Source organism: Sceloporus occidentalis, unplaced genomic scaffold (assembly GCF_023333645.1).
Source record: "Sceloporus occidentalis isolate IW3139 unplaced genomic scaffold, rSceOcc1.0.p SCAF_1, whole genome shotgun sequence".
Classification (NCBI taxonomy): Eukaryota; Metazoa; Chordata; class Lepidosauria; order Squamata; family Phrynosomatidae; genus Sceloporus; species Sceloporus occidentalis.
Genome location: NW_028316981.1, coordinates 15,958,567 through 15,974,447, shown reverse-complemented (window position 1 = coordinate 15,974,447; position 15,881 = coordinate 15,958,567). Strand labels below are relative to the sequence as shown.

At 42.4% G+C, this 15,881-nt stretch overlaps 1 protein-coding gene across 3 annotated transcripts in view; it reads right to left on the bottom strand.

Moving 5' to 3' along the window:
* Nucleotides 1-15,881, bottom strand: part of NEU1 (neuraminidase 1) — a 38,803-nt gene that overhangs the window by 21,382 nt on the left and 1,540 nt on the right. The window contains exon 1 of one of the 3 annotated variants that reach the window (XM_089513837.1): nt 14,866-15,292. The exons of 1 other annotated variant lie outside the window; for it this stretch is intronic. In XM_089513837.1, coding sequence (XP_089369963.1) covers nt 14,866-14,985 — 120 coding nt within the window. In that variant the 5' untranslated portion in view covers nt 14,986-15,292. Of the gene's footprint in view, nt 1-64; nt 170-14,865; nt 15,293-15,881 lie in introns of those variants that run through there. One more of the 3 variants, XM_089513853.1, reaches the window with a different exon arrangement.

Here is a 15,881-nt window from a genome sequence, read left to right as displayed (position 1 = left end):
AAATATTATCACACACACACACACACACACACACACACATCCAAAAAGCAAACCTTGATTTTACCTTTATATAACACGGGTGCCATTTTACTATGCTATTCTATATAATGGGACTTGAGCATCCCCAGATTTTGGTGTGTCCAAACTCCAATGGATACCAAGGGCTCACTGTATGGATTTTTAAAAAACCTTCTGCCCTGAACTGATGAAAAAGGAGAGGTATAAATAAGTATAACAACAACAACAACAACAACAACGAACCTTCCCTCTTCTGTTTTTCATTATAATATATTGACATTCCCTTCACAAAACTTTTACTTTTTAAAAAGATCCCCCCATCTGCATGTTGGTTGCCTTATGATCTCATGCATGAATTCTACATTTTAAGCTCTGTTTATTCTAGCTGCAATAATTGAGTTACTCAGCAGTACTTTAGTGCCTCAGCTGAATGGCGTCTTTTACACCAAGCTAACAAAGGGTCTGTAACAGGAATGATTGATTTCACAGAACTAAAATATCCTTGACTATGAATGTGTTCTATTAACTGTTATGCTCGATTAAGTTTTACAGATTTTACAGATTTTAATGGGCAAGTTAAACACATGTTTCACTCACAACCAGAGCTTTGAAAAGTCTCAGGCTCAAAAGATCTGCTGTGCCACACAAAAGTCATTTAGAATACAAAATGTGTGTCTCCTGGAGTTGGGTTGACCTTAATTTTCATTGTTGTGTCATTTGCTTTAATAACATGTGAAAGTCATGGGAAAGATGATCAAAAATTGACTTGCGGGCATAAAACAACAACTGTATACAGGGAGCCAGCATGCAGTAGTGCTTTCCGTGTTAGACTCTAGTAGACCAGGGTTCGATTCCCAGCTCGGCCATGGAAACCCACTGGGTGACCTTGGGCAAGCCACACTCTCTCAGCCTCTGGGGAAGGCAATGGCAAACCTTTGTACACATCTTGACAAGAAACTCCCGTGATATGTTCGCCAGTTAGGGCCGCCATAAGTCTGAAACGATTTGAAGGCACACAAAAATAATATAACAATAGCATTATACATCAAGGGTGATGAACGTCTGAAGGTCTAATTTACAGAGGCAGCATTCCTGCGGTGGGTGAAACCCCAAAGCAAAAGGGCAGGGCCCATAATAACTAGTATATTTTAGTTTAAAGCTCTTCCTGAAAGTAGAAAAGCCTGAGGAGAGCCATTTCAACCTTCCAGAATGAAAGGGGAAAGGTACAATAGTAAGGAAACTGTGAACCAATGCTATCTTACAGAAGGGGAGCATGTCCATCCAGGAGCTCTATAGAGCAGGAGTGAGGGAAATATGGTCTTTGGCCCCCCACTGTTGCAAACACGAAGCTTTCCCAATTTTACAAAAATCCCAGTTGATTTTACACCTTAAATGACTCCTAACTGCTCCTGATGTCCCAGCTTTACCCCCCAAAATTGTGCAAAAAATGGCAGCTAAATCAATGAAAATTTAAACAAAAAGGCAGCTAGAAGTGATGTATTGTTATATCATTTCTGGTCCATCCAGTGGTTCCCAACCTGTGGGTCGGGACCCCTTTGGGGGTCGAATGACCCTTTCATGGGGGTTGCCTAAGACCATTGGAAAACACCTATTTAATTTACAGTTATGAAGTAGCAATGAAAATAATTTCATGGGTTTGGGTCACCACAACATGAGGAACTGTATTAAAGGGTCGCGGCATTAGGAAGGTTGGGAACCACTGATCCAGACTGTGTGTGTGTGTGCTGTGTGTGTGAAGCTTATGGGGAGTCAAAATTGCTCCTCCTCCCCACTATAGGGCCAGGTTGGATTCTGCACCTCTTCTTGCAATCATATTCTCGGAGTGTCGCTTCTTATTAAGCTAAAATGCTCACACCAATATAGAAGAGGGAGTTTGTCAGGAGCCATGGAAAACCCCAAGTGTTACAGTCATTAAGTCATTTATTGCATTCAACCAAAAGCCATTACAAATCCAATAATGGAATTCATATGTTTACAACTGTACAAAAAAGCAGATTAACAAATCCACTGCACAATCTATATAGCAATACTGTATCTTTCAAACAACTAGCATGGGTATACCTTTAGCATCCTTAGCAAAAAGGGCTGTTCTATGAGGGCCTAAATATCCTAAAGGCACCAGATCATGTCTAATCTTGGGAGATAAGCAAAGTCTGCCCTGGTTAGTACTTGGATAGGAGACCGTCAGCAATTCTCAGGTGCTATAGGCTACATTTCAGAGGAAGGAAATGGCAAAACCACCTCTGAGTATTCCTTGCCTAAGAAAACCCTATGAAATTCATGGGGTTGCCATAAATTGACAAGTGACTTAAAGGCACATATAGACACATGGATCACAGTCTGGCAGTTGCCAGTGTAGTTTCAGTAAAAAAAAAAAAACCTCTCACACTGTAAGGAAGCCAGTGTTTAACAGTCCCAGCAAACTGCAATTAGTTTTGAGAAGTGTACTATTGTTCAGCATTTGAAAGGCTGGCCAGATACCAAGAGAAGAGAATAGTCAAGGTTAAAGTCAGCTTGACACTTCTATCCTGGGCATAATGCAGAGGAAGGATGGATCTGCAAACAAATCAGGAAAACAAGGGCAAGCAGGTGTTCCCCTTGCTATGGAGGGGGGCCAGGCAGAGGACAGGTACCTCCTACTGCTGTCCTATGCCAAGGACTTCCCTTAATCTTCAAAGAAACCCAAAGCACACCTCAAAGACATTTAAAGCATGATTCTGCAATACACTCCATTTGCACTTGGACAGAACTTGGGAAAGCTACCTTTTTGAATTGCACAGCTCCCAGAATCCCCCAGCCAGCATGGCCATTTGGATTCTGGAAGCCATAATCTAATAACGGTTGTTGTTGTTGTTGTTGTTATTCCAAATTCTGAGCCAGAAGCACAGGAACACTGGTCTGACGTTAATTTCCCTTTGGCTTTTAAGCCACTTGCCAGAAAAGCAAGGACAAGGCTGTTTTCCCTCACCAAACTACAATTTAGGGGTGAATTTTTTCTTGACGTACATCTCAAAGCAGCCTCCCTGCTTTCCCAATGCCTTCCCAAACTGTTAATTGTAATTCCCATTATCCCCAGTCAGCATGACTACTGTGGTAGCTGTGGGTCACAAGTTGTAAAGTAACCCTTCAGGCTATCTGAAGGGACCACTGGATGACCATGGGTAAGTCCCACTCTCTCTGCCACAAAAGAAGGCATCAGCAAACTCAGTCTGAATAAATCTTGCCATGAACACCCCATGATAGGTTTGTTTTAGGGTCACTGTAAGTCAGAAATGATCTCTCAAGGAACGTAACAGATTTTGAATTGTAGGTGTTGTTGTTGCGTACTTTCAAGTTGTTTCTGACTTATGGTGACCCTAAGGCAAACTTTTCTTGGCAAGTTTCTTCAGAGGAGAGTTTGCCATTGCCATCCTCTGAGGCTGAGAGAGTGTGATTTGCCTAAAGTCACTCTGTGGCTTTACATTATTATTATTATTATTATTATTATTATTAGTATTAACCTTTATTTATAAAGCGCTGTAAATTTACACAGTGCTGTACATACAATCTTTATAATTAGACATGACTGAGTCATGATTTGAACCCTGGTGTCCAGAGTCATAGTCCTCTGCTCAAACCACTATAGCATACTGGTTGTCACCCCAATAACAGGGCTGACTCTCACTCCCATCCCATCATCTCCAGAATTTCTCCCATGTCTTGCAAAAAAATTAAATAAAATCCATTATTATTTAATTTCCAGAATAGGGCTGGGAAGCCTGTGGTGCTCTGGAAGCTGTTGGACTGCAACTCCCATACTCCCCATAAATTGCTGGCTAGGGGTCTGGGAGTTACAGTCCAACATCATCTGGAGGGGCAGATGGTTTCCCATCTAGAGTCCCAGCAAGCTGATTCAGTGAATTGCATTGCACAAGGAGGGTACCCGTGCTGACTGAGGTCCAAAACACACTGCAGAAATAATCCCGTGCTTCAACTGCCTTGGCTCAGTGCTAGGGAATTCTGGGCACTGTAGTTCTGTGAGACATTTAGCGTTCTATGTTAGACAGCTCTAGTGCCACAATAAACTACAATTCCCAAGATTCCCTAGCACTCAGCCAGGGCAATTAAAGCAGACTCAAATAGGATTATTTCTGCAGTGTGTTTGGCATCTGAGTCATCAAGGTAACTCCTGCCCTATAGTAGAAAATGCCCAGGATCAAACGTCTGTATACATGTGCATCTTGGATGAGATATGAGATTGGATCTCAGAGGAAGTACCTTTCTTCATTGCTAACAGAATTCATTTATCTCCTGGACTCTGGAATGGTTTGTCTCCAAGTGCCACGTGGTCAGAGATGGGCCTGCCTGCATAGATAGCCTTCAACACAGAACAACACAATAACATCTTGACAAAATGCAAGCCTGTGACTAACATTGTCATTTTTTTAAAAATTCCCTGTATGATTTTTTAACACCCTTGCCTAATGAAGACACCAGTGGAGTTTTGAACACCTGCATCATGCATATTGTGCATTTTGGTTGTCTGAATAAAGGTATTCATGTTTTGTGGATTTTGGATGTTATTGTACTTTGCTATAGGGCCAACATGGCTACCCCGTATATGTATACATGTGCTGTAAATAAGGCGTTTGCAGCTCTTCTTTGATAGGATGGGGGACACCTGGCTGAATTAAACTATGTGTGAAAGGGATCTAGGAGTCCAAGTAGACCACAAGTTGAACATGAGTCAACAGTGCGATGCGGCAGCTACAAAGGTCAGTGCAATTTTAGGTTGCATCAATAAAAGTATAGTGTCTAGATCAAGAGAAGTAATTGTGCCATTGTATTCTGCTCTGGTCAGGCCCCACCTGGAATATTGTGTCTAGTTCTTGGCACCACAATTCAAAAAGGACATTGAGAAACTGGAGCATGTCCAAAGGAGGGCGACTAAAATGGTAAAGGGTCTGGAAACCATGCCCTATGAGGAACACCTTAAGGAGCTGGGGATGTTTAGTCTGGAGAAGAGAAGGTTACGAGGTGATATGCTAGCCCTGCTTAAATATTTGAAGGGGTGTCATATTGAGGAGGTTGCAAGCTTGTTTTCTGCCGCTCCAGAGAACAGGACCTGGAACAATGGATGCAAGCTACACGAAAAGAGATTCCACCTCAACATTAGGAGGAACTTCCTGACGGTAAGGGCTGTTCGACAGTGGAACACACTCCCTTGGAGAATGGAGGAGTCTCCTTCCTTGGAAGTCTTTAAGCATAGCCATCTGTTGGGGATGCTTTGATTGTGATTTCCTGCATGGCAGGGGGTGGACTGGATGGCCCTTGTGGTCTCTTCCAACTCTATGATTCTATGAGCCTTTTATTGGGAAGGTTTTTGTTCTAGTCTGTGCTAAAGATGCAGAGGTTTCTTCAAATCTGCATTAGACAAGTAAGGAAAAGGGTGGGGGAACTAAACCTCAGTGGTTGTCAGGTCTAGTAATTAATGAAGAGCAGAAATCCAGGCTTCAGTATTTAAAAACTCAGCAAACCTTTACTGAATAACTATAGGTCCACACTAGAGACAATCACTGTAAAAACTGAACAAAAAGCCTAATTAAACCACACCCAATTTCAAATTTTAGTAGGCTAGTTATTAATTTGTTACATGATCAAAACAACTTTGATTCTCTCTTTTCTCATATCACCCAGTTTTTCCCCATCCGAACGACCCTGAATGTTTCGGTCCATGACTGCCTCCTCTATTTTGTTATCACACTATCAGTGCGATATCACATTATTCTCTACGATAATTCCTGCATTGCATATCCCATCACTGTACTTCATGCCTGCAGCCTAAATTTATGGCATGTAAGATGCAAACCCAGCACATGACAGTGGTGTAGCAGTGAAAAGCCAGTCAGAAGCAGTACAGTTTTATTCCAGAGCAGAGGCAGGAATTATGCAGCTCTCCAGATGTTGTTGGATTGCAACCGCTATCAACTTTAAGTGGCACAGCCAATGGTAAGGATTATGGGAGTTGCAGTATGATACTGTCTGGTGTGATGCTTGATTCTCACCCTTGAAACAGAGGGTCACTTTGACCCAGCTGAGATAACCCAACTGACCCAGCAGTCTCCCCTCCTTTTCCATACTTGACTTCGACCAAGTCATCTTGCTTCCCTAACCACAATTTCTGGTTATTTCCATTCTAGGAAATTGTGGTTTAAGAACCTGCTCCAAATCAAGTCATGAAAGCAGAAGTAGGTAACCCATGATTCTCCCGAACATTATTGGGCTTTTGCTAAGCTGGCTAGGACAGATTAGAAGCATGATGGGTGTTGCAATTCATCAGTATTTTCTGACCTAACATTGTGTGTGATCATGTGCCTCTATGTTGCCTGTCGACTTATGGCAAGGTTTTCTTGGGCAAGGAATATTCAGAGGTGGTTTTGTCAGTTCCTTCCACAGAAATATGGCCTACAGCATCTGGTATATGTTGGTGGTCTCCCATACACGAACTAACCAAAGGTGTCCCCCTACTTATCTTCCAAGATCAAATGGGATCTGGGGTCTTTATTAAACATCTATGAAATTCATGGGGCTGGTACGTGACTTTAAAACACATACACATAGACGTTGGTTTGGATATCACAAAGCTGTCCCTGAAGAAACCAAGATAACTTCCCTTGAAATCAGGCAGATAAGGGGAAACAGAGGGAGCATGTAGGTAGACAATTTGTACTTGGCTAACAAGTGAACCAGGCCATATCATCAGGCCCTTAAAAGGCAGCTTCTATTTTCCTTCTTGGATAGTATAAGATAAACAACTTCACACCAGTGAGCTTGAAAACCAGTTTGTAGTATAATGAAATCCAACAAAAGTGGAATCCAGTTAAAGACCACAAAACTGGGTAGGTTTTTTTTTACTGCATTTCAAACTCTCTTCCTGGGAATAGTCTTTCATCAAGGACATTCTGAATAATGAAGTTACTCAACCCAATTGACCTCACTCTTCAATCAGAAAAGAGATTAAAGAGCAAGGACAATCAATTCAGATAAACACCATTACCCTAAATGTCCTTGATGGAAGACAATTTTAACTAAAAGGGGACTGATGTGTCTTGGAGTAATAAATATTTTTGTTTACCTCACTGTTTTTCAGTCTTACTAACTCTATAAGCAAACAAGATTTCAAGGGAGTATCTCATGCAGTTTGACATCACTTTAACCGCCATGGCTCCATCCTACAGAATCCTGGGATTTGGAGCACTTTGGCAGAGAAGGCTAGAGTTTGTAAAACTAAAAGTCCCAGGATTTCATAGGGTGGAATACAACCCTTAAAATGGTGTCAAACGGCATTATTTCTACCCAAGAGCCCAGACACAGCTGCCAACCCAATTAAATCAGATTCCAAGACTGAGGGCAAGCTGGTTAAAGAATCAGGAAGTGGTTATGGCCACAGGGCAGATAGGAACAGCGGGGCAGACATCAAGGGAAGAAGGCCGTGTAGACATGAAACTGGTAGCTTCCGAAGACATGAGAATCAGAAGAGAACAATTCTGCAAAGGACAAAGGCAAGAACGGAGAAGAGGATGTGAATCCTCTTCCTCCAGGGGAAACTGCTAATGTATCACAATCCTGGTTGACTCATAAGGCATGTGACTGATACACACATGCACATGAAAAAAGCCATATACCACTATTATGTATTAATTATCCGTGACCAGACTTCTCCCGGCTGACACCCACAATCCAGCTGTCTAGAACTGCAGCACCAATCAGTCCCAGCCATCAGGGATGATGGGATCTACAGGCCTGAACCTCTGGAGGTAGCCATGTTGCCTGTAGTGAGGACAGCCTCTGCTGCCAGGCAGATGAGCTTTGCAGTCTTTGTACCATAGCTAGATGCTAACAACTGCCCAGTAGCCCAGTCAGAGTTAGCCTTCATTAGTGACTTTGGGTGCATCTACACTGTACAAATAATTCACAACATTATATCCTAAAACATTATATCCCCTTAAAACAAGATTAAACATGTTACAATTAAAATATCTATTAAAAACAGAATATATAAAAAAGGGACTTCCTTTTCTCATTGCCCACCACGAAAGTACAGAGAGCTACCCATCAAAGAAAAGAGCCATCTCTATCTCTATGGACATCTTCACAACCTGATTCTACGAACACCCCCTGTTCCCTCCCATTTAATGCAACCAGCTAGACAGGAGGATGAAGAGGAGTCAGCAAGGAAGAGGGGCTAATAGCTAATCTCCTCCACAATGCCCAATATTGTCCAACAGTTTGGGAAACAACTGAGCATGAGATGGGTGCACTGGCTGGGGTAGCTAAAAGGTGGAGGAATCATAGAGTTGGAAGAGACCAAGTGACCAACAGTCCAACCCTCTTCTGCCATGCAGGAAGACACAATCAAATTATTCACAACAGATATCCATCCAGCCTTTGATTGAAAACCTCCAAAGAAGGAGGCTCCATCATTCCCCAATGCAGCATATTCCATTGTCGAGCAGTTCTTCCTAATGTTTAGGTGGAATTTATTTTCCTGTCGTTTGCACCCATTGCTCCATGTCCTATTCTCTGAAGCAGCTGAAAACAAGCGTGTTCCTTCTTTCATATGACATTCCTTCAAATATTTAAATTGGCTATCATGTCACCTCTTAACCATCTCTTCCCCAGGCTAAACATACCCAGCTGCCTAAGCCAATTCTCATACAGCATGGTTTCCAGACCTTTCACCATTTTGATCGCCCTGCTCTGGACACGCTCCAATTTGTCAATATCCTTCTGGTGGCCAGAACTGGACACAGTATTCCAGGTGTGGTCAGACTAAAATATAATAGAGTGGCACTATGACTTCCCTCATTCTAGACACCTTAGTCCTACTGATGCAGCCTAGAATTGTATTGGCTTTTTTAGCTGTCGCATCATACTGCTGACTCATATTCAGTTCGTGGTTCACTAAGATTTCTAGATCCCTTTTGCATGTATTGCCGTCTTAACAGGTGCCACCCATCCATCCTGCATGTGTGACACATCGGAGACTGGACAAGGCTGTTGGGGAGGCTCATTGTGCTGCAACCTTCTAGCCAACATTTCCAATAATATCTGACCTAGAACCACATAGTTTTGTCTTCAGATCTCATTAGCACACAGCAAGATGCCTCTTCAGCCATAAGCACCTGCCAAGAGGATGAAAGAATGTCCCTGTTCTCAGAACACTGTGAACACCCCGTTATACAAGAGGACGGAGAAACCAGCATTGTAAACAAGCTCACAAAATAAACAGCCTATAAAACAATTTCTTACCACAGTTTTCAGGAACACATTATGGGTGCAAGAATAACCAATGGAACCCGGCCGACACAGAAAGCATCACACAATTTAACCCATAAATGATTTTAGAATTCAGAGGAAAAGGGGAAGAGGAATCTAGCCACACCTTTCAGATTTATTTATATTTTAGCATCAACTATTATGGGCATCAATCCACTTCCTTAAATGCACTTGCAGAGTTTAGAATTCTAACATCCCACAACAAAGGCCAAGTATCTCTGATCATCTTATTGTTTCAGTCAAGCCTGGATCAAAGCAGATTAGGAATGAAATAAATGGCCTTAGTTGCTCAAGTCTCCTGGGACTATCACTGTTAGTTGTTTTGTGTAGTGAATTCTCTCAAGAGATTACTCTGAAGAAATGGCTAGAGAACCCTCATAGAAGGTGCAGAAGGAGCAAGCTCTAGCTGAATTTAAATCGAGTTGAAGGACAACTGCTCTGATGATGTTATGATTGCATGGTTCAAAGAATTATAGAATCACAGAAATGGAAGAGACCCTAGGGGCCATCCAGTCCAATCCCCTGCCATGCAGGAACTCTCAATCAAAGCATCCCTACTTGATAGTAAAAAGGTGTCATTTTTGTCGATTTTTTGTTCACTTTATTTTTGCATTATTGCACTTTAGAAGAAATGTCCTCTAAAAAACATCCCGTATTTGCATGTCTTTTTCTACTTTTAACTCCCATTTCTGCCTGGGATTTTAGTTGTGATAAAGTCCCTAGCCTGTGTGATTCTTGTCATTAATAACTTTTGCCATCTTGATCACAATCTGATGTTGCTTAGCCACATGTATTCTAGTAATCATCTGTGAAATATTGGAGGGTATGTAATACAGGAAGAGCATCTGCATATGAAGAACTTAGAATCTGGACATTGTCATCCAAAATAAGGACTTTCCCAAACCTCTGGCCATGACTCCACAGAGCTTTTTCCTGCATTTTCCTGTGCCATAATGGAAAATGCACATAACAGCAACAGAGCCTTTTTAAAAATACAAAGCAAGCCATCTGGGGCCTGGCTCTGAATATGATTTAAAGAGTGTGATCATGTCAAGCTGCAGTCTTCTCTTCATCAAACTGAACAAGCCGAGCTTCTTTGAGCTTTCCTCATATATTCTATTCTCCATACCTCTTTATCATTCTTGTTGCCTTTCTTTGAATTTGCTCCAAGTTGTCTGTATCTTTCTCAAAATAAGGTGCCCAGAACTGAACGCAGTACTCCAGATGAATCCTGACCAATCCAGAATATGATGGGACTATTCCCTCCCTCGACTTGGAAATTTAGGCTTCCATTATTACAGGCTAAAATAGCATTTAGAAGGAACCACGTTGGGGACAGCTGTAGAGTGTCACTAAAATCATTCTGTTCAGTGTGTACATTTATTTTTAGCATGTGTGTTTCCACCTTTTCTTTAAGGATCTGAAGTAAAATGGGCCTGCGGGCAGCAGCTGTTCCTCATTTTTTCTTCTCCATTAATTGCTAATAGAATCTTTCCATGCAAAGTTCATGTTTCCATAGAAAAACATATTTACCATATCTTAAAAAAATAACAAAAAAACAACCCACAACAGCAACCCTGCACCTTTGTGCTCCAAAGGTAGGAGTAGATTCACAAGCACAAAAACAGATCTGAACAATCTGCATTTCATCCAGCTGCAGGATTTGGAAAAGGTGGGAGGATGGTAGAAGTCGAATGAGAAAGACAGAAAACCCACATTTTCGCAATCAGTAGTTGAGAGCGACAGTGTGGCATAGTAGTTTGAGTGTTGGACTCTGCAGACTGGGGTTCGATTCCCAGTTGGCCATGAAAACCACTGGGTGATCTTGGGCAAGTCACACGCTCTCAACTTCAGGGGAAGGCAATGGCAACCCTGCTCTGAACAAATCTTGTCCCCCAAAAGGGTCGCCCTTAGGGTTGCTGTAAGTCAAAAATGATTTGGGGGCACACGACATAGAGAGCTGTGAGGGACCTTGGGCAAGTAAATCACACTCTCTCAGCCTCAGAGGATGGCAAACTCTCTCTGAAGAAACTTGCCAAGCAAACCCAATGAAAGGTTAACTTTAGGGCTGCCATAAGTCAGGAACGACGTGCAGGCACACAACAACAAAAATTTTTCTTTGTCCAAACCACCTTGCATGATTATTGTTAGGCAAAAATAAATATGAGGAAGGCCATGTACAGCTGAAAAGCTGTCTCACGTGCCTTAGGGCAGTAACTCCCAACATCCACTCCCTCCTTGCTGGCATTCCCAGGGGAAAAGGATACAGAGACCAGACAAACAGGAGCCACTGCTGGAAGGCAGTACAAACACCTTCCAGGAACCAGCCTTTCCCTGCCTCCTCTTTTCTTTTTCCAGTGAAATTATTCTCTGATGCAGAACTTGGAAAAGTTCCTTTTGGGGGCGATTCCCAGTCCCACAATTCCCCATGATGACTGGGGGATTCTGGGAGTGGTAGTCCAGAAAAGAAACTTTGGCAACAACTACCTGATGGAAAGAGCAGAGGTGTCTCTCCAACTGCCTCTTTCCCCACAAAAAATTAAAATCTTGCAATTCATTAAATGTATTTTGATTTGATGTGCCCTTCCGCAACAACGAATTAAACTACCTAAATTATTTATATTGCCTAAAATTTTAGATCTATTTAAATTCACTGCATTATTATTATTGTTATTATTATTTAATAAAAATATTATTTAATATTATTATACTATTATTATTGCAATGAACTGAAAGCTACGTATTACCTGTTTAGCCTGTGAGTTGCAAATTGAGCAGCCAAAATATCAGAAAATGGGAATATCACAGCACCATCTTTTTACAAGGGCGATATTTTGAAACGTATTTTGGGTTTATACAATAGGAATTCCTATTGGGAAAATGCAAACATGCTAAGAAATTCTGGAATTTGTAGTTTTGTGAGATATTTAGCCTTCTCTGGCAGAAACCTCTGGTGCCAAACTACAAATTGCAGGACTCCATAGCATTGAACCATGGTAGTTAAAGCTGTGTCAAACTGCATCATATCTGCAGTGCAGATGCAACCTGACTCTGGGTGCATCAACACTTTAGAAATAATGCAGTTTTTTGACACAATTTTTAGTGCCATGGCTGAATGCTATGAAGTCCTGGGATTTGTAGTTTTGTGAGAGATTTAGCCTTCTCTGTCAGAGACCTTTCGTGCCATGACAAAGTACAACCCCAGGATTCCCTATCACTCAGCCATGGCAATTCAAGTAATGTCAAACTGCATTAATTATACAGTGCAGATGCAACCTGACTGTCAAATGGGACAGGACTCAGGGTGCATCGACACTATAGAAATAAGGCAGATTGATACCACTGTAACTGCCACGGCTCCTGGGATTTGTGGGTTTGTGAGGAACCACCAGAGAATCCCAAAGCCCTTGCCAAACTACTAATCCCAGGTTTCCATAGGAGGGAGCTACAGTGCTTAAAGCAGTTTCAAAGTACATGATTTCTGCAGTATACATGCTCCCAGCCTGTTGTTGTTGTTGTTTCAACTCCTTTATTACAGCTGTCTCAAGTCACATTCTCTCAGCCTCAGGGGAAGTCAATGGTGAACCCCCTCTGACCAAATCTTGCCAAGAAAAACCCATGATAGGGTCTCCATAAGTTGGGAAGGACTTGAAGGCACACAATACACAAAGTCGAATACTACTTCAAAACTCACATTACATTCTTGAACTTCTGGTGAGACATGGCGGCGTGAAGATCGCCGGCTTGGGACGCTGAGAAGGCAATCCCTGGGAGAAGATCCTTGCACCCCCCAAGAAAAGCCCTCTCCCGGCCAAAGGACAGACAGGGCTCAACGTTGCCACCCGAAAACCCCAGGCGCCCAGGAACATCCAATTGTGTAAAATAAAATAATGGTAAACTAGACTTGGACTTTGTCTGTATATGTAAGAGAAGCTGAACTGCGGGAATATCTATTATACTTATTGTGCCTACTATTATCTACTGTGATCTCTTTTTCTTTTCCTCTTCTTCTCTCATCGAAGTAATAGGCTTCGTTCTGGACTGTTTTGAATTGCCGAGATTGTGGGGATTGTGCGTTTGAAAAGGAAGACATTGGAAGAGGTTGGCTGTTTTGGGCTAAATTAAGAAAGAGGTAGAAACTAAGTTTAATTTATATTTATAGAACTTTAAAACACAACTTGAATTAATAATGTTTAATATTGCTTGCTGTGAAGGTTGTAGCTGACTGTAATTGACTGGAACTTGGGGAAGAAACACAGTTGATTCTGAATATTTACACTCTGAGTGAGAGACAGTGGTAACAACTGTTACTGAGTTAAGAACAACAGGAAGTATTTAAAACTAATGTAATATTAGCCTAACACAGCCTGGTGTTGTTGAAACAAGAAAGGTCACTGGGTGGCCTTGGACAAGTCACTCTCTCAGCCTCAGAGGGATAGCAATGGCGGCAAAAACCCTCTGAAGAAACTTGCCAGGAAACCCCAAGATATAGCTCCCATTATGGGGTTTTCTTGGCAAGCTTCTTCAGAGAGGGGCATGCCACAGCCTTGCCCTGAGGCTGAGAGAGTGTGACTTAAACAAAGGCACCCCTGTGAGCTTTTGTAATGAAGTATGTAGTGTCAGGCTTGAAGTGATGTTCAGTTCTGTGTTCCTTCAAGTCATTTCTGACTAAATGGTTTTCTTGGCAAGTTTCTCCATCAGGGGTGCTTGCCATTGCTTTCCCCTGAAGCTGAGAGAGTGTGACTTGCTCAAAGTCACCCCAATGGGCTTTGGTAATGAAGTATGTAATGTGAAGATGGAAGTGATGTTCAACCTTGTTGTTGATGCGTACCTGAAGTTGTTTCTGATGTATGGCGACCTTATCCTGGGTTTTTCTTGGCAAGTTTCAGAGAGAGGCTTGCCAACGCTGTCATCTGAGGCTGAGAGAGTGTGACTTGCCCAAGGTCACCCAGTGGGTTTCTATGGCAAAGCAGGGATTTGAACCCTTGTCTCCAGAGTTGTATTCCAGTCCTCAAACCACTATGTCGCATTGGCTGGCTTGCTAATAATAATAATAATAATAATAATATAATTATTGGGGTTTTCTTGGCAGATTTCTTCATCAGGAGTGTTTGCCATTGCTTTTCCCTGAGGCTGAGAGAGTGTGACTTGTTGATAGACAGCTCATAAAGGGGTTGAAAGAGCAGCAGCAACAATAACAACAACAACAACATTGTGAGCCGGCTTGGGTCCCTTTTGGGAGAAAGGCACCATAGTAATAAAATAACACAAACAAACAAACAACAGTCTTAAGTTGGGTAGAATCTACAATTAAAGGCACACAACCACAACAACAATGGGATTGGGGGGTCAACAATACTAGATCACACTGCCTGATCCACTGGATCACTTGCTCCACTTTTCACCCTCCCCTCCACTCCTTGGGTTGTGTGGACGCAACAAGAGACACAAACACACACACACACAAACCACACACACAGACCCGCAACCTTTTCCCCAGCCCTTTACCTGATCAGGAGAGGCCACTCCATGGCTCTGCCAACAGCACCAGCCCAGCAGCACCAGCCCCCCAAAGCAGAGGCCCCTCCAAGGCTGGGATCTCCTCCAGGGATCAAGGCTGGCTCCCATTTTGTATCACTGTCAGGATCCCTTTCTTCCCTGCATCAATAAAGGGCGCGTCCCCTTTAAGAGCGCCCTGAACACCTTCCTTCCTTCTTGGCAGCGTTTGTTCTACTCTGTCTGCTCTAGCAACCCTAAGCAGGGTTCAGCAGGGCGCTTCTGATTGGCTGCCTAGAAAAGGGGCGGAGCCATAGGCAAACCAGGAAGCCCAAGAGCCAGAGGGAGAGGCAGAAAAAGAGGCCCTTTCTACACAACCTTGGTCTCATAGGCATTTCCGGCTTGTGGAATCATGGGATTTGTAGTCCAACTAGAGCTTTGGCCTTCTCTGTTAAAAAACTATTGCTGATGGTTGTAGTGGTTCTTGATAGATTAGATTAAGAAGATAGATGGATGGACAGATAGATAGATAAAAGATGAATAGATAGGCGATGGAGAGATAGATGGGTGGAAGATGGACAGAAAATGGATAAGATAGAAGATAGAAAGATAGTAGATAGATAATAAAACATATTTATGATAGTTATGCCCCGCCCTTCAGCCCTAAAGGCTATCAGAGCAGCTTACAATTATTATTTTTAATTAGACAATAAAACATTTATAACTAGTTTGATATGAAATACACTCGCCCCTCCATTTTTTAATGTCGTAAGCCACCCTGAGCCCCAGCCGTGGGAGAAGGGCGGGATATAAATGAATATAATAATAAATAGTAACATGAAATCCCTCCCTCCCTCTTTGGGTGGCTGGAGGGGGAGAATTATAACTAGTTTCTTCTAAGCCCTGACATGACGGAGTGAACACACTGACATTTGATTCACATCTGAGACGGAACTGCACTTGCTTCTTGTTCAAATGCTGGAGCCACCTGGAAGCAAGGAGAATATACGTCTCTCCTCCCCACTCCC